At 43.5% G+C, this 22,528-nt stretch overlaps 1 protein-coding gene across 7 annotated transcripts in view; it reads left to right on the plus strand.

The window, feature by feature from the left end:
* Positions 1-22,528, plus strand: part of PPP2R5C (protein phosphatase 2 regulatory subunit B'gamma) — a 133,245-nt gene that overhangs the window by 37,590 nt on the left and 73,127 nt on the right. For 2 of the 7 annotated variants that reach the window (XM_061181269.1, XM_061181272.1), the window contains exon 1: positions 1,054-1,224. The exons of the other annotated variants lie outside the window; for them this stretch is intronic. In XM_061181269.1, coding sequence (XP_061037252.1) covers positions 1,131-1,224 — 94 coding nt within the window. In that variant the 5' untranslated portion in view covers positions 1,054-1,130. Of the gene's footprint in view, positions 1-1,053; positions 1,225-22,528 lie in introns of those variants that run through there. 7 annotated transcript variants of the gene reach the window in all.

Genomic DNA, 22,528 nt, shown 5'->3' on the forward strand with positions numbered 1-22,528 from the left:
TATTCATTTTCATTTGGAGCTAGTAATAGCACTTCTTTTTGTAGGGAATCATCACTCCAGCACACACGTACACCGCCTCCCCAGGCCAGGATACTCCAATTCAGAAATGATGTCCTTCTTCTTCAGCTTTTTTACATTAACCTTTTTTGAAGATAGGAAACTAAGATCTGAATAATAGCTTTTAATACTAGCCCCATTTTTTTTAAAAAGTGAAATATCTTTTTTTAATTAAAAAAATTTAATTTAAACAAAACGTAAAAACTTAAATAAAAGTGGTATGTTGACATCTTTAAGGTACAAAAATAAGCACTTGCATTTTATTTTATGACTTTAACTTTCACAGCCAGGTGGTATAAATACCTTTAACTTACAGCACTTTCTGGCTATTAATTTTAAAGAAGCTTTCATTTTTCATATAATTTTTTAACTGAATTTTTCCAATAAAAAAATTAGATCCCGAGAAAAACCAGTGTTTGAAGATTATTAATTCATAACTTGGTAGTAGGAAAGGTTGAACAAGAGTCCAAACTGATGAATTGGGATTGTGTAATATTTGAATAGCCAATTTGCTTTAAAAAAAAAAACAAAAACAAAACTAGGTTGCCAAAATGCTAAATATGATACAGATATTTAAAGTAATTAGAATAGAAAATAGGAGGTGGTCAGGTGGATATAAGGTACCAGTGAATTTGGGGTACCAGTCAGAGAAATGATAAAATTTAAAGTTCATGTAGACACACATGCACACTTTTTTTTTTTTTTTTTTTGGTGGCTCTCTCAGAATCATGTGTTTATAGTCTGGCCAGGGTTGTGGACTCAGTCCTGCCCCTTAAGAGATGGGATCTTTGCCTAAAAGTTATTGAGAAATGAAGACTGCAGAAAGCCAAAAAATGTCCAGGCTTTTCATGCTCACTGACAGCCAAACAGAATGCTCTTTCCATTTGCAGTTTTTTTAGTGTCATTTGAAGTTGCAGCTTCCGGCCAATCAGCGAGCCCCGTGCCTGCTGACATCACCAACCAGCCAGTTCCCTCCAGCTGCAGAGAGCTTCAGTTTGTCTTTTTTTTTTAAACTAAAATGGAGGCTGGTTTCTTGCCTTAAGGAGTACATTGCCTTTCCCGCTGAAGTCTAGATGTTGACATGTAATAAAGCGGGCAGCAGGATGGTGGTGGATGCGGCCAACTCCAATGGGCCTTTCCAGCCCGTGGCCCTTCTCCATATTCGAGGTAAGTTATTGTGTGTTTCACTGAAACGGAACCTTCTGTGGTTAGTTAATAAATGGCTATTGTGCTTCAGATAAGAAAAGCAGGAAGTCCTTTCTAGCAGAATTCACCCCGTTTTGCGGCAGACCTAACCAGAGGAGGCTGGGTGTGTCACTGCAATTTGTCATTTTACGAACTACTTACAGAATCTGAGTCTTGAGAGAGGCCTTGCATGCATAGTTCAAAGCTGGTTTTTCTGCTTTCTGCTCGCTCTCCCATCCCCCTTTCAGAGCCGTGCTGATGTCAAAGGATGTGAAGTCACTGCCCGGGGAAGGCATTGGGCGGGGGTAGGAAGGAGAGGCGGGCGGCACGCCTGGCCAAGTTGTCCGTGCGCAGAGTTTCTGTTACATCTGTGTTGCTTAACACCCCGAAGGTTTCACCGGGACACACCTCTGAATTAACGATGAATTGCAGTCAGAAAATATGCAGAAATGATTAGAAAAGAACTTCCTTTAAAAGGATTGTTTTCGTTCTTGCCATGGAGCCTAAAAGGGAAATAGACTCGTGCTTTGAAATATTGGAATCCATCGTGGGTCATAATTTCTGAGCTGTTAGCGTTTTATAGAATAGTAGGAGATACTTTGTACTTAAATAGGCTTTGTATTGACATTTGCCTTCGAAAATTTTAAATGGCCACAAGTTTTCGATGAGTGTATAGATCACGTTTAATAATTACAGTTTGCCACTTGTAGTTTATACAAAATTTGGGTTCAGAATTTAGCTTAAAAACACAATTAGCATAGTAATTAATAATTATATTAAAATATAGGTATCAGGATAATCATATACTTTTTCTTAGCATTTAAAATTATTTGTTATACAAATTTTTTTGTTCATAATTGGGTGAAATAGAAAATGTTAAGCTTCATCAAATCACTTTAAAATTTATACAATATCACAGCTCTGTCCCTAACAGAACAGTTCTAACTGTCAGAATCTCCTTTAAGGACCCATGTCAAGGAAGGGTGGGGGCAGGATCTCTAGGTGACTAATAGTCTGTATGACTAAAATGCCAGGCAAGATTTTTCAGATCCTAGGGTGTACGCAGATAAAGGAGATAAAACCACATGCATACCCAGTCTGTTGGAATAAAACGGGTGTTGCTTTTCTCTCCAAACCCTCTTGAAAGAAGCTGGTGGAAATTAATGTCCACAGTGACCAACCTGTAGGTCACATTGTTTTGTAGTGCACCCAGGAAAGAGCAAATGTTGACCACAGATAGCACGCAGGTATTTTAGTTGCAGGAGCCAAATGTGCAAAAACAAAATGTAATTGTGTTTCGATTTAAGTTCTTAAAAGGTGACTGACTAGCAAAAAGAAAATTTTATAGCATATAAAATGTGTATTTTGATACTTTTAAGGTATCTTCTTATAAATAACAGATTGTTTTAGTTTGAGTTTTCTGATTTCATTAAACACTTAATGTACTAGTCATTTTTTGAACTATGACTTTATTCTGAAATGGAATCGTTTGATTTTATATCTTATACCACATTGTTGTTGTTGTTTTTAATTCCAAGACTTTACTGTGACCAGTTTGAATTTTTTTGCTGTTGGTTGAGTGGCTGGTTGCTGTCTAATTGTGAAGGGAAAAAGTAGTGAAGTGTATTAACCTAAAAGAGACTTGAGATTTTAAGAACGGGTAACCTTTAGGGCCTAAAACTAACTTCTGGGTCAAACAGTGAGCTAGCTAAAACTTGAACGCTTGATTTACTCATAAGGACTTTTTAGAGCAAGCATGTTAATGTGTGGTTTAGCACAATTTATTTTGTTTATGTTGGCTTTTAGAGTCTTGATCAATTTAATATCCACTTAACATGTCCTCTGTGTGTCCAGTGCTGAGGGTTCCTGCCCCAGAGGGATGGATGGCTTAGTGGGAGACCCACACAGGGGCCCTGGTGCAGGAGGGGCGCAGGAAGAGCTGACTCTGGGCAGGTGCTAGGAGAGAGAGCAGGGGCTGATGTAATCATGACGCTGGGAAGGGGAGGGGGCAACACTGAGGCTTACCACCGACCCAGGGTGCACTTAGAGAAGAAGGGTCTTCCGCACAGACGTCAGATAACCGGCCCAAGGTCACTCAGCCTGTAAGCGGCAGGGCCAGAATCCAAACCAAGGCAGTTAAACAAACCCAGGCAGTTGTTTTGTTTTGTTTGGAATCTTTAAAAAAAAAAAAATTTTTTTTTTAATTTTAAAAATAGAAATTTTGGCTGTTTGTAGAACCTTTTGCCACAGGATTATAATAGCGGTTTTTTTCCCAATGTCTTACCAACATCCATCCGTTTCAGTGGCCTCTGGTATATGACAGTTTTTGTGCCTAGGGTTCATTTCTTCATTCATTTTACAAATATTTGTCAAGTCGCTACCACCACGTGCCAAGCAGGTTCCTAATTTGGAATATGAAGCAAGCACTGTGGCCCATCTTTCAGAGTTTACAGTCCCCTGGGCGGTGGGGCAGTCAAGTAAACAAATCAATCAATATGATCGCTAAACTGATGAGTAGTCCCAATTGGTTTGATATTTATCTCCTATTACATAGTCTAGAGTTTGCAGTTAACATAGTGAATTAGCATATCCTAAAAAGTCCAAGTGTGACAGGAACATGTCGCTGAAAAGCCTAAACTATTCTGTCTGTAGAAGGAGAAGGCGTCACCTGGAAGAACTAGATGGCTGTAAATTTAGCTTGATGACTTAAATCCTGTACTTCCAGGGCTGTCCGAGAGAACTGTCTGCGATGGTGGGAATGTTCTCTGTGCTGTCCACTACAGTGGCCCTTGGTCACATGTGGCTGTTGAGCCCTTGAAATGTGGCTACTGCAACTGAGAAACCGAATTTTTAATTTTATTTCATTTTAGTTATTTTAAATTTAAATAGACGTGTCTAGTGGCTGCTGTATTGGACAGCACAGTTCTAGACTGGGATCGAGAGACTTTTTCAGAAAAGGCTGGAAAGTAAATATTTTTGGCTGAGAAAGCAACCGTAGATAGGCATGACTGTGTTCCAATAAAGCTTTATTTACAAAAACAGGTGGCTGGCCAGATTTGGCCCGTGGGACATAGTTTGCCCTTCCCTGTTCTAGACTATTCCTTGAATTTTAATTGCCTGTTAAGTATAGTAAAATATATTTCACTTCCAGAGCCAGGTTTAAGGCAAGAATAGCCAAGCCAAAAAAGATGTTAATGGCCAGAGAGGAAGAGAGCGACCTCCATCCTGTGCCAGCTGGCTTTTATTCTGGCCTCAAGAAAGTTGTTAACTGCTCCGCTCGTGTAGTCGGTTGGTGAGTCCTGTCTCTGAAAGACTGAGGAGTAACCTCGGCCTGGTGGGGAGCTGGAGAGCAAGTTATTCTCTGTGTAAACCCATTCTTCCTGGGGAATGGAAGTGTGATTATAGAAGAGTTTGTTTTCTCACAAGTATTCCTGAGTTGCCAATTCAATGAAAGTCTTTACCTTTCCAATAAAAATTTAGAAAAGAACGAGCGGGGGGCAGTGTGGGGTGTCAAACGCGAAGGCTTCCTTTCTCGCTGCAGCCCGTCTGATGACTTAGCCAGTGCTGGTAAGCACACCTGTGCACGTGCACGCGCACGCGGGTTCCCAGGCGTGGGACACTCCTGCGTGGTTCAAGTCGGTGAACGTTGTGAGGACGGATGCCTAGCACTGTCTTCATTCCCAGAACTAGGAAGGAAGCATGTCATTGACGACCAAAAACAAAGACCCCTCAAGAGATCAAACCAGTGATTCTTTCTCTCCGAATAGCGTATCAGCCCGACTCAAGGTGTTTACTTCGCTAACATCTGTGTGTTGTGTAGCTGTCACTCTCTATGAGGTGGCTTTTTAGAAGTACACCTTTAAAGCTACCTGGAATGATCCTGTGTGAAGTTGTTTTCTCTTGTCATTGCTGCCAGTGAGGACGGAAACCAGAGTAACAAATAACTCTCTGGGGGGTGCATGTCCGTGTTAAAGCCTGCACACCTTTTGTTAATTAGTCTTCCCTGAACTGATCATGACTCCTGCCTTGCAGCAAAAGCTAAACTCCTAGAATTTTTTCATTAAAAGATGTTAATTGTGTGGAAGAATGAGACAAAAGTAAAGAAGCAAGGTTAGTAGTCAAGACAGGGGTGTGTGTTTTTGAATCTAGGGAAGGACCGAGTCCTCGAAGGCACAGAGGTTTGGGGTACACCCTACTGCATTTCCATACACCAGGTAGCACTGCAAGGCGGTTCTCCTCCGATCCGACGGCGACCTGCCAGATGTGACACGCTTCTGTGAACACTGCCTGACTGGTTCCTCCCAGCATTCCTGCCCGGGAGGTCACTCCTCCCCAAGGTTACCAGCCTGTAAGGCCAAGTCCAGGGCCCCTGCCCCCGTGTCAGCTACATGTCCCCAAGCCGCTGCTGGTGGCTGTCCCAGAAGGAAAGGCAGCCACATATGTCATCTTCTGGTATTTTCTTTTTGGCCTTTTTTAGAGACCCAGCTAAAGCTGGCTTGCAGTCTTTGGGGAGGCTCTGGATTTCCAAGTGATAAGATGGGACAAAGCACCCTTCTGTCAGCCCAGCTCCTGGCCATGCAGAACATCCCAGACCGGAGGCCGGAGCAAGGGGCCAGTGCAGGCAAGACCTCTGTCTCCCACACCTGCTTCCGGACAAGGCCCGCCTCACCTCCTCTTCCCTGTCAGATGGGGAAAGTACCACCAAGGATGCGGAGAACTCCAAAACTGGGGTAGTTTCTCCCACTAATGTACTCAAGGAAAAGTCTTTCTCATTAATCTTGGAAAGACATTGGCAGAAGTGCACAAGGACAAACTACTACAGCAAGAAAAATCTGTTTTTGTTTTAGACCCTTGAATTATTCATAAATCAAAAACCCCTCTAGTTAAAAAGAAAAACTAAAGAGATGTAACAGTCAAATATAGTGAGTGAATCTGTATCAGATCTTTGTTCTAAAAACAAAACAAAGTAAAATCAAGCCTGCAGAAGACATTGGTCGAGTACAGAGCGATGTGGGACGCTGTGGAATTGCTGTTAGTTTTAAAGGGATTGTGATTTGTAGGCGCTGTCCTCATTCTTAGGAATTGCAGACAGAGGTATTTAGGGGTGAAGTATCATGATCTCTGCAACTTACTTCAAATACCAAAGAGAAAAATAAATGTAAAGCAAATATGCTAATATGTGAACAATTGGTGAATCTGGGGAAGTGGGTATACAGGTATACAAGTTGAATACAAGTATTCAGCTTCTGTGTAGGTTTAAACTTTTCCGTAATGTTTGAGAGAAATGTCTTTAAAATGTTCTGCTTTAGAAAAAATGTGCAAAGGACATATGATTACTTAGAAATTGTTTCCTAAATAGTGAGCAGTGGTCTTTTATATTCAAGTTTTGGCTTTTCCTATGTTTTTCCTTTTACTCCATTGCTGACAAATTAGTGGCCGTCTGTGAAATAATCAGGCGGGGGCTTGGTCATCCCAGGTGGGGTGAGGTTGAGACCCTGTAGCCCAGTGCCTTATTGGTGGCCTCCTGCAGCCAGCACGGTCCCCTCGTTGCTAACTTGTAGTGGCTGCACAGACAGCTGCACCATCTTACCGAACTGTGTTTTTGGGACGTACACCTTTTTTTGATGTTTATTGGCATTTTTATTGGACTTTTAAAACGTAACAGTTTATGGCATGCTCTTAGGTAAAAGCAAGGTTCCCTCTGAACTTGAGAGGCAGGGTGCTTAGTGGTTAAGGGCGGGGGGTCTGAAGCCACAGGGCTGGGGTCGGGTCCCTGCTCCCACCCCACCACTGGTTAGCTGAGCTGTCTTGGGCAAGCTAACTCACTTCTCTGCTTGGAAATGGGAATGAAATGGGGATAAAAGGACCTACCTCTCTGTATTTTTATGAGGGTTAGTTAAGTGAGTGAATACATATAAAATGCTTAAAATGGTGCCGGAGTGTTGTAAGACTATGGGAAGTGTTAGTGGTTGCTGTGGTTATCGTCTCTTTTCTAGGTCATTGTGGTAATTCAGAGCCTAGCATCTTAACCACAACTTATTTTTCTGCCGCTGTATTACCTGTATTTGTTCATCTTGAAGCTCATCTGTCTCTGTCTCTGTCTCTCTGTCTCTGTCTGCGTCTGCTCTCTCCCTCTCCCATTTACCAAGCCTGTCTTCTTGCAATTTGCTTGTCATTTCACCACCTGGAAGAAGTCAGTACCATTGATGATCGTGGAGTGTGCACTGTGTTCTGCTTGTAGACCGTGTGTGAAGTTACCTAGTAAGGTGATCCGGAGTCTCGCTAGTCAAAGTGTACTTACTGATCCCCTTTCAGACTGTTCATTCTCAGGGATCTAGTCTGTTAATAAGAAATCAGCATTTAATACATTCCTCTCCTCACCCCATTTTTAACTCTTTTGAAGAAAAGTGTTTTAGCATAAGATTCATAAGGAATTCTACTTTTAGAAGTTAGAGACTTTATCTGTGATTAGTCCCAAATAGGGTGACTTCGCTTGTCATTTCCCCTTAGTTGTATTTAAATGCAGATGTTGCTTTCTGATGCTTTAGCAATTTGACTTCCAAAAGTTTATTGTCAAATTGTCAAATCCCATTAGATTAAACTCCTGAATTCCTTTTTTGTGTTGGGATTTTTAAATTAAGATAGTATTTGGTGGGACTTCCCTGGCGGTCCAGTGGTTAAGACTCTGCGCTTCCAACGCAGGGGGCACCGGTTTGATCCCTGGTCAGGGAACTAAGCTCCCACATGCTGCACGGTGTGGCCAAAAAAAAAAAAAAAAAAAAAAGATAGTATTTGAACTAAGTGGGATCCAAACTATAACCTTATACCTTATTGTTTCAAGTTTTAATATTGTGGTATTTTTAATAGAGCTTGAGCTGTTATACCTGTTTGATTAGGTTTTTCAGTCTCTGCTTTGTCGTTGATGTGTGTGAACTTCTTGTAGTACATTTGGATTTTTATCTGCTGGTTGTTTTATTCACCAGCAATGTGTTCTAATTATGGTATTTTGACTTATAAAGTTATGAGAATAGTAACGTTTCACTCTAGGGAGCAAGCCTAGTTTTCCTAAATTGCTGGTCCTTTATTCTTGGTAGGCTTCGAGGAGGAAGAAATGGGTGGGGGTTGTCTGTGTGTGTTGGCATTTGTAGATCATTTTGGTACATATACAACTAGAAGTTGTTTTTTTCACCTTCAGGTAGTAGGCCAGGCTTCTCTAGGGGTGGTATATGATAACCTTGTTTTCACAGCTCTGAAGCTGTGACAGTATCCTCAGCGTTTCCATAGGGCAGTGTTTATAGGTGCGGTCATTGGGCCCCTGGAGTCCCTGAGATACTTTCAAGGGATCTGCAAGGTCAAAACTGTCTTCGCAAGAATGCGAAGGCCTTTTTTGCCTCTTTCACTGTGTGGCCGTTTGCCCTGATGGTGCAAAGGCAGTGGTGGGTAGAACAGCTCCTTTCTTGGGGTACGCAGTGGTGTCCAGCTAGAAACCAGCGTGTGCTCCGCCGTGTCACACCAGTCTGACCTAAGCCTATCCTTGATGAAGCATGAAATGTTAGGTTTAGTAAATCTCAGCCCTTGCAAACACACCTTGCAATAACATTTTGTGGATGACGTGCAGAGTTCACACAGAGCCCTCGGGCACACTGCAGTACGGCGGCGGTCTCTAGGAACACTGCACAGTCGTGTGAGTTGCAGGCTGAACTAGCCACTTTTTTCAGCAACATCATTTTTATTCAGTACTTGAAAGAACAAAAGACAGACAGATTGGGTTAGTAAGACCTGAATATTTGACGTTTGCTTTCTCGGAAAGGAATGAAGGAAGCCTGTCAGTTCAGGGGAAACAGCAGTGACACTATTTGTTGCCCATGATAAAATTCAAACTTGCAAGCAAAAATTTGAATTTTGGAAAACTTGTATCTGCCAGCATGAGCTTGACAGCTCCCGGTGCTGACAACTCCTGGTGCTATTAACAAACAGGGCTTCTTGATGTGAACGATGGAAGATCTGCATGACTGCATGCCAGCACATTCAGTGATGCTGCAAACATGCATGGGCAGGAGAGACATTGAAAGTGCAGGACACATCTCAGGGTTTGATGTCACTGAAACATCCATCAATATGGTTCCAGATTCCACGTTGCAACTAATCTTTAAGAAACTACCACTTGTTGAATGTTAGCATAGAATCAAAGAAGAATATCCACAATTTTTTTAAAAAGCCATTGAAATACCTCCCTTTTTCAACTAAACATGTCTGTGAAGGCTGGGCTTCTTTTCATATACTTCAACCAAAATACCGTATCAAACAAATTGAATACAGAAGCAGAAATGCAGGTCTACCTGTCTTTTAAGTCAAACTTTAAAGAAATAGGCAGAAATGTAAAACAGTGTCATTCTTCCTGCTGTTTTTTTTTGTTTTTTTTTTTTTTTATTTTTGACTGCGTTGCGTCTTTGTTGCTGCACGTGGGCTTTCTCTAGTTGCTGCGAGCGGGGGCTACTCTTCCTTGCGGTGCGCGGGCTTCTCATTGCGGTGGCTTCTCTTGTTGTGGAGCACAGGCTCTAGGCACGTGGGCTTCAGTAGTTGTGGCACGTGGGCTCAGTAGTTGTGGCGCACAGGCTTAGTTGCTCCGCAGCATGTGGGATCTTCCCGGACCAGGGCTCGAACCTGTGTATCCTGCATTGGCAGGCAGATTCTTAACCACTGTGCCACCAGGGAAGCCCCTGCTGTTTTTTTAATGAAGTTGTTCTCATAATGATATTTATGTTAGCAGGAAAGGAGCCTATTCCTCTTCTCTTAAATGAATTAATAGGTAACTGTTTTAAACATTCTCTAATCTGGTCAGTTTCAGTAGGTGGAACCCACGTGACCCAAGCTCTTTTGGGTCCTCCAGACTTTTTTAGAGGACATGATCCTGACACCAAAAAAACGGAAAACCCTTGGCCTGGGAAAGCTCTGGAGCATGAGCTGGCTGTGACCCTGACCCTGTTTTTTACCAAGCCTCTGTATTTTTTCTCTTCCTACCTCAAGAAAAAAACTTCCCAGATTAACTAGTCAGCTAGTAATGTAAACAGGTCTCTCAGGCCACAGTGGGAGGTGATAACTCCACCCAGCATGTGGGCAGTGGAGTCACCCCAGGACCCGGGGGGCCTCGGGGCCTCTCTTTCGGCCTTAGTCAGTTTCCATTTATCTTTTTAATCTTTATAAAAAATCCATATGTGAATATAGCCACTTTGAAAATTTTTTTTAATTATGAATAAAACTAAAATTCTCCCTAGCTTTATCCCCAAAATCAGTCTCCTACCTTTCTTGGCATCGCAGAGCAAATTGTTTGGAGTTTGCTGTATATCATTCCACACCTCTGTCTGTGTGTCCGTATGTTCACATTAAATAATGTAAATATGGATTTATTTATTCACTGAAAGTATACAGTATTTTTTTTCCTTTTTTTTTTGACACGCAGTGTTCCCGGACCAGGGATTGAACCCAGGCCCTCGGCAGTGAAAGCGCAGAGTCGTAACCACTGGACCGCCAGGGAATTCCCTGGTTTTTTATTTCTTAAGAAAAAAAGTTGACATGATAGCAGTTTTAGAAAACTAAACCTCTTACAAGGTCTTAGCATCTTGATAGCTTTCTAAAATAATTGGTGATGTTCAGAGCTAGTGTTACGTTATATTATCCTGAGTTGTACTATGTATACATACATTACATAAACTCGAAGTGTGGTCTTCCGCGTCTTTCTGCTAATTTGCTGTAAACTCTCTTGGTGGACGTCTGGGAGGAGGCAGTAGCTAGTGGATCACGTGCCCCGTGCCTGGGCCATCCCAGGGACCATCGCAGACACTTAATGCCCACAGCCGGGTGGGAAAGAAGCTCTGTGCTCGTTCTACAGACGTCAAAAATGAATGTCCACGAGCAGACCTGACCAGATAGTGAGTGAGAAGGCCTGAAGAAACCTTGCACTGTTTGACTAGAACTTGGGCCACTTGGGCCACACCAAGCTGCGGGAAATGTGGACAGTTCTCTGTGCTTGAGGCCTGGTCCCAGGGAGACATCTTACTTGAGAGAACATCGATGACGCTTCTTGCCTGCTTTTTAGAATATTTTACTAGATGTTGAAAACATTGGGATTTTGTCAATTTAGTGACCCCCCCCTTCCTAAATTAGATCTAATCATACCAGAATCGAGCTATCGGACTCAAGGCTAAGGCCTAACAGTGTCACTTACTGGGTCACTGGTGTCCTTGACTGTCTCCATACGTTCCTGAATCTGCGAATGCATTATATTTTAAAATGCGTTTGATTAAATTACTTATTTTCAAGGGAACTGAAAGAAAGGAGCTTAGATTCACATCCCAGCCTGCTGTCCCTGAGGACAGAAGGACAGAGTAAGAATAAGCAGAGTCCTCCTTGTCTCTTATCCTTAGTTAAGAGAAATGCTGTGCTGGTAGAAAACTTGAGTGACTGTCCAATGAGTGAGGGTTTTTTTTTAAGACTTTAATAAATTCAGAAATTTTTTTTCTTTGCAATAAAGTCACAAATGACATTATATTGAAGAGGTGTTATTAATCTTAAACAAAGGTTAACTTAAGTTTACACTTTAAGCCGAAGTTAAACTTGTGATGTCCTGAAATTTTTTGCTTATCTTCTTCCTCTCTGCCTACTTCTTCCCCTTAAACACTCCTTTCTTATTTTGTCTCATTTATTCTCCAGAGGAGGCCATCAGATATTTAAACTGGCCTTTTCTAAGGCATGTAAACTTTCTTGGGTTGACTTTTCTTATTCAAATAGTACAGTATCAGTGCATATGAATTCTGGATTTTTCACTTCTAAGTGTTGTGCATCCGTTCAATGTAAACTTTCAAAATATTAATCTTGAATTTTTGCATTTAATTTGATATGAGTTGCAATTATCAGTATCCAATTAAATAAACGTAGACTGCCCTGCCTACGTAGATTGGGAAAATATCTTTTGGGGGGTACGCGTGTGCATACGCACGCACATGTGTTTCTGTAAAGCCAAATACCAACTTATAAAAAACAGTTCAGTCTCTAGTCTTGTTGTTCAGTATGTAGGCTCAATCATTTGCTTATTTGAGCCTTTCCTCTATTTTTAAGAAGGAGGAGAGCCTTTAAGTGAAATGGAAGCTAAACTTGGAGCCCCTAAAACAATTTTTAAAACTGTACATCATGTTAAAAATATAAAGGGAAGTTTAAGAAGCATATTCGGTAAAGTGTTCTTCGTCAGGAAACAGCGACTGATCAGCCAGTTAATAGCCTTGACTGTGACATCCAAAGTAACTAAAACACGCTGCCCAGGTAAGTATTTATACCAGTTAGGCGTGTGCAGAAATGAGGCAGAGCAGCCCAAGAGCTAATGCAGCTCAGGCGTCTGCCGTCCCTGTGTGCTTCCTTGCATACTGGCTGGTACACCAAGCATTGCCATCGTGCATTTCTTCCAGAGTTTTTCAAAATTGTGTGGCCTTAAGAGAAATTGTTTAGGAAGACCAGTTTACCCGGAGCAGTTTGGTCCTCCCCGTCTGCAGCATGGCCGATACCCAAAGGAGGATGGAGACTCTTGTTTGTCATTAGCACCCAGGAACCTTTTTCATCTTCAGAGCTCCTTGCAAGTGTTCATTAACCATCCTATTTCCTATGAGGCAGCAAACAGGTATTATTAGTCCTATTTTTACGGCTGTGGAAGCCAAAGCAGAGAGGTTCCCGGACTTCCCTAAGGTCAGAAGGAAGAGCTCTTGGGTTTTCTGACTCATGACTCTGGGCTCACACCTCTCTGGATGTGCACAGGGCTGCTCTCACAGGCTCCTTTATCACAGAGATCTAGCTACGCAGTACTTTCTGCTCTCAGTTTTTCACAGCGGTGTAGAGCGCGGTGCAGCTGAAACCAGGTTAGTTGATCTTATGGTGTCATCTAGAAAAACAGGAGATGCAGATTCTGGGTCATGAAGGTAAGGCTGTACCTTGGGGGTTTGTGGGTATGGATGAAATTAAGTCAGTGGGGCCTTAAAGTGCGCCCATTTACCCTTAGCATAGCCTGGAAACTCCCGTTGAAGAAACATGGACTCCAGGACTGCTTTCCACTTCGTTTGAGGACCTTGCACATCCTGAAAGATTTACATTGAAGCTGCATTTTCAGCATAGCTAATGAGAGTATTTCAGTGCTGAACATAAACTTAGTACTGGTAAAGATTCCTCATGAGTAATTCTTTGAATTTAGAACAAAGTGAGATATATTGTTCTATTGGTAGTAATAGAATTTGGAGCTTTTGGCCTGTAAGGAGGAGAGACATTCTTTATCTGAAAACTGGCTGTTTTAGTTCAGACATTTGTCCGAGGGGAGACAGTAGTAAAGACAACTGCTTCTTGATGATGTATACAATTGAGGGGATGTTTACATTGTAGTTTTAAAAAAGCCTGTGAACTCATGTTCCTGATTTTCATGAAGCCCTGCGATGTGATGTTCCCTTCCTCATTCTTGCTCCCAGTACTCTGTGCGTGTGCTCTTGTTGACTTCAGTGTTGGTAGCGTAGCCGCGCTGCATCCTTTGTTGTGCCACATAAGGTTAAAAGTAATACCAAAATTTTTAGTTAACTGAGTTTGTTTCAAAAGGAAGGAAAGGGCTTCCCTGGTGGCGCAGTGGTTGAGAATCTGCCTGCCAATGCAGGGGACACGGGTTCGAGCCCTGGTCTGGGAAGATCCCACATGCCGCGGAGCAACTAGGCCCGTGAGCCACAACTACTGAGCTTGCGCGTCTGGAGCCTGTGCTCCGCAACAAGAGAGGCCGCGATAGTGAGAGGCCCGCGCATCGCGATGAAGAGTGGCCCCCGCTTGCCACAACTAGAGAAAGCCCTCGCACAGATACGAAGACCCAACACAGCCAAAAATAAAATAAAATAAAATAAAAAAAAAGAATAAACAAAAGGAAGGAAAACTTTATGGAATATACCTAACAGAAAGGAGAACAAAATTTAGTTTTGACCTTTTGCCTTACGGCCACTTAAAGCTTTGTCTCATTCCCTTGACAGATATTTGTAAATCACCACCTTGGTGGTTGGCACTGTGCTGGGCGCTGAAGGTGATGTCTGTGCGCCTTCAGACTGGCACCAAGGAGGAGGGAGCGGGCCTGGGGGCGGGGGCAGGCCTCCCAAGAGAAGTAACACTTGATAAGCTCACTGGTGGTCCCCGGCGCTGGCGGGGACCCGGGGACCCGGGGTGACTCGTTCAGCGCACTGGGGAGTGTGCTGTGAATGGGGTGTGGCAATGCGGTGAGAGAAACGCTGGGAAAGGGTTTACGTCAAGTAAGTAGCATCTCTTTGTGGACTGATGAGTGGAGCGCGGGTCAGAGAGTGGTGAATGAGGAGGCGCACTGCAGAGTGTGCCAGCCGCGCTGGTCATCACGCAGGGAGGGAGGGCCAGGCTACTTCTGTTACGGTTCCACGGTGAACCTCAAAGACAGGCGAGAAACGAAAAGTGATACCTTTGTTGGGGGGACGCCAGGGTTTTCACCGTCCATGTGTGTGTGTGTGTGCGCGCGCGCGTGTGTGTTTGAACCCCGTAAACATAATACCTATTCAAAAAAGTAAAAGGAAGGCAGAGCATTAAAAGTAGAGGGCATATGTGATTACTGATCTTCACAGTCAGAATCGGGGCTTGCTGTCTTTCTACGTTTCTGTGCTGTGCTCTTAGTTAACTGGCTAGAACACAGTATGGAAAGGCCACGATCACGGATTTGGATCTGAGACGTGACCAGAGGTTAGCTTTGCCAGCCCTTGCCCAGCCTGTTTACGTGCGTACCCTCACTCGTGAGGCAGCAGAGCACGGAATGCAGGAGGCTCGGGCAGCTCGGTCACCCTCCCCTCCCCAACCAGGGCCTCACTCAGACCAGCTGGTTCTGGTGGCACTGACCTGTCATTGTTGTGTTTCATTTTGTTGAATGAACCAGTTTTGCTGTGTTTCAGGTATTGTCACTCTGCGGTCAGCCCTCTTTCTTTCTTGTGTGTGAATGGTAAGGCTGCCAAAGCCAGATCTGCTGCAAACCCGAATTTCAGCACCGTCTTCAGCACAGAGTGTTTTCAGAAATTTCCAGGGCAGGAGGGGGAATTTAAGAAGGAAGCTGGGGAAGGTGAGGCTGAATGGCTTTGGGTTTCCTGGTGGCACAAGGGGAGGCCTCTGCAGAAGGTTGAGGGGCAGCGGTGACCTGGGAAGTGTGAAGGGTGAGAGGGAGCTGACCGGACTGGTGAAGTGTGCCACGGCCTGCAGGGCGCAGTCAAAGGTGGCGATCGTGAGCATGATCCCTTAGTATAGATATGCTTTGCAGACACTTTTTCCAAGTCTGTGGGTTGTCTTTTCACTTTCTTGATGGTATTGTTTGCAGCAGAAGAGTTTTTAATTTGGATGAAGTCCAGTTTATCTAATTTGTCTTTTGTTGCTTCTGTTTTTTGGTCTCTTATTTAAGAAATCATTGCCTAATCCAAAGATTTGCTATGTTTTCTTCTAAGAGTTTTATCATCTTATCTTAGCTCTTACATTTGGTCTCTGATCTATTTTGAGTTAGTTTTTGTATATGCTGTTAGGTAAGGGTCCACCATCATTCTTTTGCATGTGGCTATTCAGTTTTCCCAGCACCATTTGTTGAAAAGACTGTTCTTTCCCCATTGAATGGACTTGGCATGCTTGTTGAAAATCAATGGACCGTAAATGTGAGGGTTTATTTCTGGACTCTGTTCTGTTCCATTGGTCTGTGTGTCTGTACCACAGTCTTGATCACTGTAGCTTCGTTGGAAGTTTTAAAATCAGGAAGTGGGAGTCCTCCAGCTTTGTTCTTCTTTTTCAAAATTGTTTTGTATTCAGGGTTCCTTGCATTTCCATGTAGATTTTAGGACCAGTCTGTCAGCGCTCCTGGCCTCTCTCAGTAGCCTTGTCTGGGCTAGAATCAGTTAGATCAGGACAGTGCAGTCCACACTCTGCCTGGCAGTTCCTCTGACTGAGGGAGAACCTGCTCTTGTTGGAAGTCTGGGGCCATGGCCTGATATGGTCTAGTAAGAACCCCCAAAATGTTTAAGTTTCTGAAGTCTTGGGTTTTGTCACAGAAAGCTATTTGAGTTTTGTATTCTGTTTCATAATTAATAGTTTAATTTAAAGATGTTTAACATGATTTAATTGCTTTGTAAAACTGATATTCCAGGAAGGGTATCGTGTCTACCCTGTGATAAACATGCACCGCCCCCCTCGCACATGCCCAGACCACATGCCCCAGTTTAAAAGGCCGAGTTGGGGGAAAGCCGCCCATTCGAGCTTTTGTGTTTGTAAAGGTTGTTTCTTTGACCGTCTGCTGTCTAACCTTGCCAGACCCAGACCCCAGGCTGGCATCCGTCCACCTGGGTGAAGTGGAATTACCTGATTGTCAGTGTGTTGGTGTCTCTTGCAAAGCTGCCGTCCTTTTCTATTGATTCTTGAGGTAGATTTAGACTTGGTCAGTCTTGGCCATCAAAAAGATTCCTACAGGATGAAACCCGTTTCATTCCCTAAGTTATCTTTTTTTGGAAGATCAAGTTCTTGGCCAGGAGTGCACTACTTAGTTTATCTAGGTTCAGATGTGCCGAAGGTGACAGCCCAGGATCAGTCATTTCCAAATGCCTGTGCTGCTCTGTGGCAAGGCTTTTACCTGTCCAGGCAGAAATAAAGATGATATAGTGTGGGTCTTTCATAAAGCTAAGTTTATTCAACTTACAGGTCTATCTATTCTAGGATTGTCCTTTTTGGTATTAAAATATCTTTTATGATTTGTGTAAATGTTCCTATTTGTCAGTTAGGGTGGTAAGCCAATGTCAATCTTTTAAGATTCCTTGTGAAATTTTACTGGTCTGTGAAATCCGAACTCCAGAACATCATTTTAAGCCACAAATCCCAGATTTATACCTTGTTTACATTTGGAATTACCACATAATAATTCAGACAACTTATGTAACTTAAAAGTCCATTTTTTATTTCCCTTATATGAAATGTCCAGAATAGGCAGATCCATAGAGACGGAAAGCAGATCAGTGGTTGCCAGGGGCCGGGGGAAGAGAGACGGCGGGGGTGACTACTTAAAGGGCGAGAGTGCTCTTCTAGGGTGATGGAAAGTCTTGAAACTAGAGAGAGGGGCTAATTACACAACATTGTGAATGCACTAAATGCCACTGAGCTATGCACCTTAAAATTGTTAATTGTAGGTTATGTGAACTTCTCCTCAATTTTTTTAAAGCCATTTTATTCAGTGTTGTAATTATATATGAGCCAGAAGGTGGGAGGGGGGTGTGTCAGGTTATATGAATTCGGGTGAGCACAGGATATATGCTTACACACACAGGTATATATTATTAGTTTGTATCTCTAAGCATAATCATTAGAAGCTAACTAGGTAGACAGACTTTCTGCTTTGGGACAGCAGAAGGGTTTGTTTTGATACTCCACTGAAACTCAGAGGTATTCTTTATTCTCACCTCACAAACAATATACATTCTCCAGCTTTTTACAACCTTTCACCCTGGAAAGTTGAGGTTTTGAAATCACCTTGAGGAGAAATTGGAATAAAGTTTCTCTTGATGTTCTGTCTGGTGGCTCTGTCTTAGTGTTTACTGGGATGCCAGCCACCAGGCTGGAGGCAGTTGGCAGTGTTCTGTCCTGTAACCCTTGAAAGGGGACCGTGATTTGTCCTCCCCTGCCCCCAAAAGAGAATGGAGGGAAGGGAAAGACCCTACATTATTTTTAAGTGAGAAGAACCCTTATTATAAATTCTGAGTACAGCGTAGTAGTTGTTGTTGTTTTTTAGACTTCCTCTCCTTGATCCTTCCAGAAGGAAACGCACAGGAGGGAAACGCTGGGTCAGGGCCCCGCCTGGACCAGGGGTTCTGGGGCGATCTGAACACTCACCACTGTTCAGATTCCTTAGTTTCCTGAAGTAATTGAGCTTGTCACCTTATCTTCATTTAAAATACTGATTGTGCTTTACTTTTAACAGTTTCAAGATCTCTTATAATAAATAGTCCATGAAGGTGGATTTTTTTAAGGAAGGTGATTTTCCACCTAACTTTGACTTTATGTTTGTAAATGTGTTGAGTTTTGTCAGTGTTTAAATGGTTTTCCATGCATCAACCCTGATCGCAGAGGGACAGTCCCAAGCACGCTGGTCACATGGAGGAGGAATTCACACATGGCTTCACCACCGTCACCCCCAGCCCCCCACCCTGTCACCCTTTAATGTTGCCTTCCAGTTGTGTTTCCCCACGAGCTGCTAGCCGCTCAGTCCCACTTTGTTGCTTGGCGGTTGTCGTCGGTGTTGTTTTTTGCTTTGCAGCATTGAAATTGTAATTGAAACTGAACGTTGATGTAGCGTCCATAGTGACAAAAAAGAGAAGTTTCGGAAGCTGTTGCTATTTTGTCCTCTGCTGCCACAGCTGATCGCTCAGCGTTCTTGCCTCTTAAGAACTAGAACTGAAATTAGGGCATGCGTGGTGTTATCTAAACCTCAGATTCTGTGAGTATCATTTTGTAAAAAGAGTACCATTTTTGTAAAGAAAACATCTCCTTTGTTCAGGCCTATCGTCAAGGCAGAAGATCTTAATTAGGTAGCGTCCTGACTCAATGGAAACCTGAAGTGTGATCCCTAAAAATGCCAACTGCTCTCCCACTCCTTCTCCAAGGCTCAACAGGGTGTTTTCCATAGGAGAGAGAAAATTTCGAAATCCATTAATTCAGGTTCCTGTTATCAGTTCAGGTTTTACCACCCCTGTAACATTTTACATCAGTGAAATCTTCTGTTATCACAAGTGGAATTGCATAGGATTTATGAGCTGTGCATTGCTCTCTCGAAATGAGAGCAGGGTTTCGCTTAAACTAACAAAGGGCGATCTACCTCAGAACTGTAAACAAATTCTCAGTTGTGACTTTGAAGGTTCTGACCTGATTTGGTCCTGCTTTGAGGCTGACGACAGCTGAGGGTTAGCCCAGATCAGCGTAAATCAGAGCGGCCAAAAAGTCACCGGAGCTAGGGCTTCTGATGGGACGCCCCTGAAGGGAATGCCGTGCAGGCTCTGTGTTGTGCGAAGCATATGTCTGATGAAATGGATCACTTCTAGCAAAAGGTATTTAGTTGAAGTTTAACATAACTCTATTATTCTATTAAAAGAGACGCATGATTTCTGTCAAGTTAGGTCGAATTATAGCTCTTCTATCAGATACTTGAGTTTAAAGGTGTAAATGGGTAATTCAAGTCCGTAAAGCAAGGAACACAAAGATAAGCAAGAGGCTCTGCCCTCAGGGAGTTTGTGGTCTGAGAATAATTAGAAGTAAACATCTACTGGGGAAGGGCAAATGAAAGCAGCCCTAGAGCTGCATGGGGCTGCAGGAGAGGATGGTGAAGCGCCAAGGGGGCATCTGCCAGCCGGCTGGGCTTTCAGCGGCCGGGTTGGGCTGGGGGTGTGAGGGCGGCCTGGCAGAGCAAAGCGCGGGAAGATGAAGAAGTGCAGGGGTGCGGGTGCGGGGGTCAGGGTTGGACATATAGCTATACTGGGGCCTTCTTGTAAATGTGTTCGCCCAGCACACGTTTCTGAGCACTTTTGTGTCATACCTGTCATACCAGGTGAGGAATGTAAACAATCCAGGTGCATACAACTGCAAAGCCCTGTGATAGGGCGGGCGTGGCAGCTCTCCAGGGTATGAGCAGCCCGCAGGAAGGGCGCCTTGCTCAGCTTTGGTGGTGTTTGTCTTGTTTGTTTTACCACAAATGAAATATGAGCCTTCTTGTTGGTGTCTGTGATAGGTTAACGTATAAGACGTGCTTGCATGTTTATATAGGACATTTTATTGTTTAAATTTTGGCTACTTCCAAAAAAGAATTTGATAAGGCCTAAAACATTAGAACATATGCAACAGTATATTAAAGAAAAAAAGTTATTAGAGGCCAGTTTGGAGGGCCAGTTCAACCTTTGAATGGAGCTATTTAACACAGTTTCAGAAAAAAGTTTATGCTACCGATGGCCCAATGGGCATAGCATCTTTTTAAGCTTCCTTCTAGTTTGTGATGCTAAAACCAATGCAAAATGCACAAAGGAAGGTGCTTACCTTCCTGTTTGATTTGTGAGGTGGGACATGCCCACCTTATCGTAGTCAATTCCTTAAATAAGTAGAAGAATTCATCTGTTACTTACACTGGTTAAAGTTGGGTTTAATTTGTCTGAAGACATTCTTATTTTAGCAGCAATATTATGATGTAGATTTGAAGGCAAAACCTAAAAGAACTAATTGATTGCCTGGGATAGATGGAGAGTTTCTAACACTGACTGGGTTGCTAAATAGTCTTTTATTTATAGAACCAAAGACTGGCAGGGGGTCAGCAGAGGCTGAGAGGAGTTGATCCCTCCGTGAGAGAAACAGAATGTAAGACAGGGCTTGAATGATCTTGCTTCTCATTCAGGACCGTAGAGGGTGACTCCAAAGCATGCATTTTGCTGGGTAGTAAGAGTCAAAATAGAAAACTGTGAACCAGGTGAAAGAGGATTTCTGTTTTGTTCTTTATACGGTGGGATAGCCCAGGATGCCTCCAAGTATGGTCGGTAAGCACTGCTGGTAGCACAAGAGACGATTTTGAGTGAACATTATTTTAAAAGTTATACATTGATGAATATAAAAGTATGTAATTAGCATGTCACATCGACAATTTCTTGGATTATTGTTGCTTAGGACAGGGCTTAGAAAAAAATGTGTGTCCATTTAAATAAAAATACCAAGTAAACAATAGCACGACTGTGCACACATGTGGCAGATATTGAGAAGGTGTTTGTGAATGCCTGAAGCACGGAAACCCTGGGATGGGCCCACTGAGTTCATTCCAAGAAGACTGTTCCAAAGAGCCCCCCAGTCTCCTGTTTGGTTCCAAACACAGCAGCCCCAGTGGAGCTGGACTTGGAGACTGAAGGGTCTGGGTTCCGGCAGCCCTCGGGGAAGGGCACAGCGGCACAGGGCACAGCGGCACAGCTCACAGCTGTCTGTCCACTTCCGGCCGCACTCTGGCCTTCCCTGCTCTCTTCCTCCACCTCCTAGCCTCACTGTCAGTGCCTCTTTGTGCCCTCATTCACCGGGTAATTTCTCTGCGTCTCTCTAAGCCTTTGCTCAATGATATAGCTCGAGTGAGTTACTTAACCTGCTGAGTAACTTTCCTCATTTGCAAATTGGGAATAGTAACATTTCTCGGTCGTGGAATAGTTGTGGGTACTCAATGAGAAGAGGGTGTGAGCGCCTGGCACAGAGTCTGGAACGTACTAAAATCCGTCACGTTAGCAGCCACGGTGATTAGTTCTGCCCGGTTCTTCCCTTGTTTCCAAATTCGTATCCCAACTAGTGAAAGCTGATTATTGGTACTTCAGTTTTCAGGAGAAGAGCTTTGACTTGGCCAAAACGTTTCCCTGGGATCAAGTTGTTTACTCTTGGCCCAGGCTGCCTGGGAGTGGGGTCTGGGTGTTAGAGAAACCTGCAGCCTGGGTCTGCCCCTGCGGCCAACAGTGGGCCTGTGCTGGGGTCTCCATGAGCCGGAGAGGCACTCAGCCCTGCTGGCGCCGAGGAGTCTTGGCCAGCTTGGTTTGAGTGGAGCAGATGTTTTAAGAAGATGGGGTTACTGCAGGTCAGCGAGGAGATGCCTGGACTCTCGAAGTTTGGCACAAGTTGTTACAGGATCAGAAGGCTGGCTAAAACGACGAGTTTAATTATGTGGCGTGATAATCCTGCAGGAACCACCACCGTGGGTAACTAACCTTAAATTTTGCATTCCTTCCTGGCTCTGATCATCTAGCCCAAGGGACCCCTCGCTTACGCTCACTTGGTTTATTTTGAGAGGACACAGTGTGATGGGGTGAGAGGACCTGAGTTTGAGTTCCGTCTCTCCCAGCTAACCATCAGGGCGATCGACTCTTCCAAAGCAGATTTCTCATCGAATTGTCATAGGGATCAGGCAGCAAGATGTTTGTAAATACACTGTTGGAAGCATCAAAGTACTATAAATATGTTTTTGTTTTAAATTTTCTCTCTAATGTGGCTCAGAGTGCTTTGATTTTGACTTCCCATCTGCACTGAATCCGAAGTTTAAAATGGACTGTTCCTCTGATTGACCAAATATGGTCCAATCAGGACGGTTGTGTCACATGCAAAGGGTCACCTTGTCCGTCTGGCCAGAGTGCAGCGACTGACATAGCCCCCAGAAGCCTGTCTGTGGGACGAGAAAGCCCTTGTCTCTGTC

This window comes from Eubalaena glacialis, chromosome 2 (assembly GCF_028564815.1).
Source record: "Eubalaena glacialis isolate mEubGla1 chromosome 2, mEubGla1.1.hap2.+ XY, whole genome shotgun sequence".
NCBI classification, from domain to species: Eukaryota; Metazoa; Chordata; class Mammalia; order Artiodactyla; family Balaenidae; genus Eubalaena; species Eubalaena glacialis.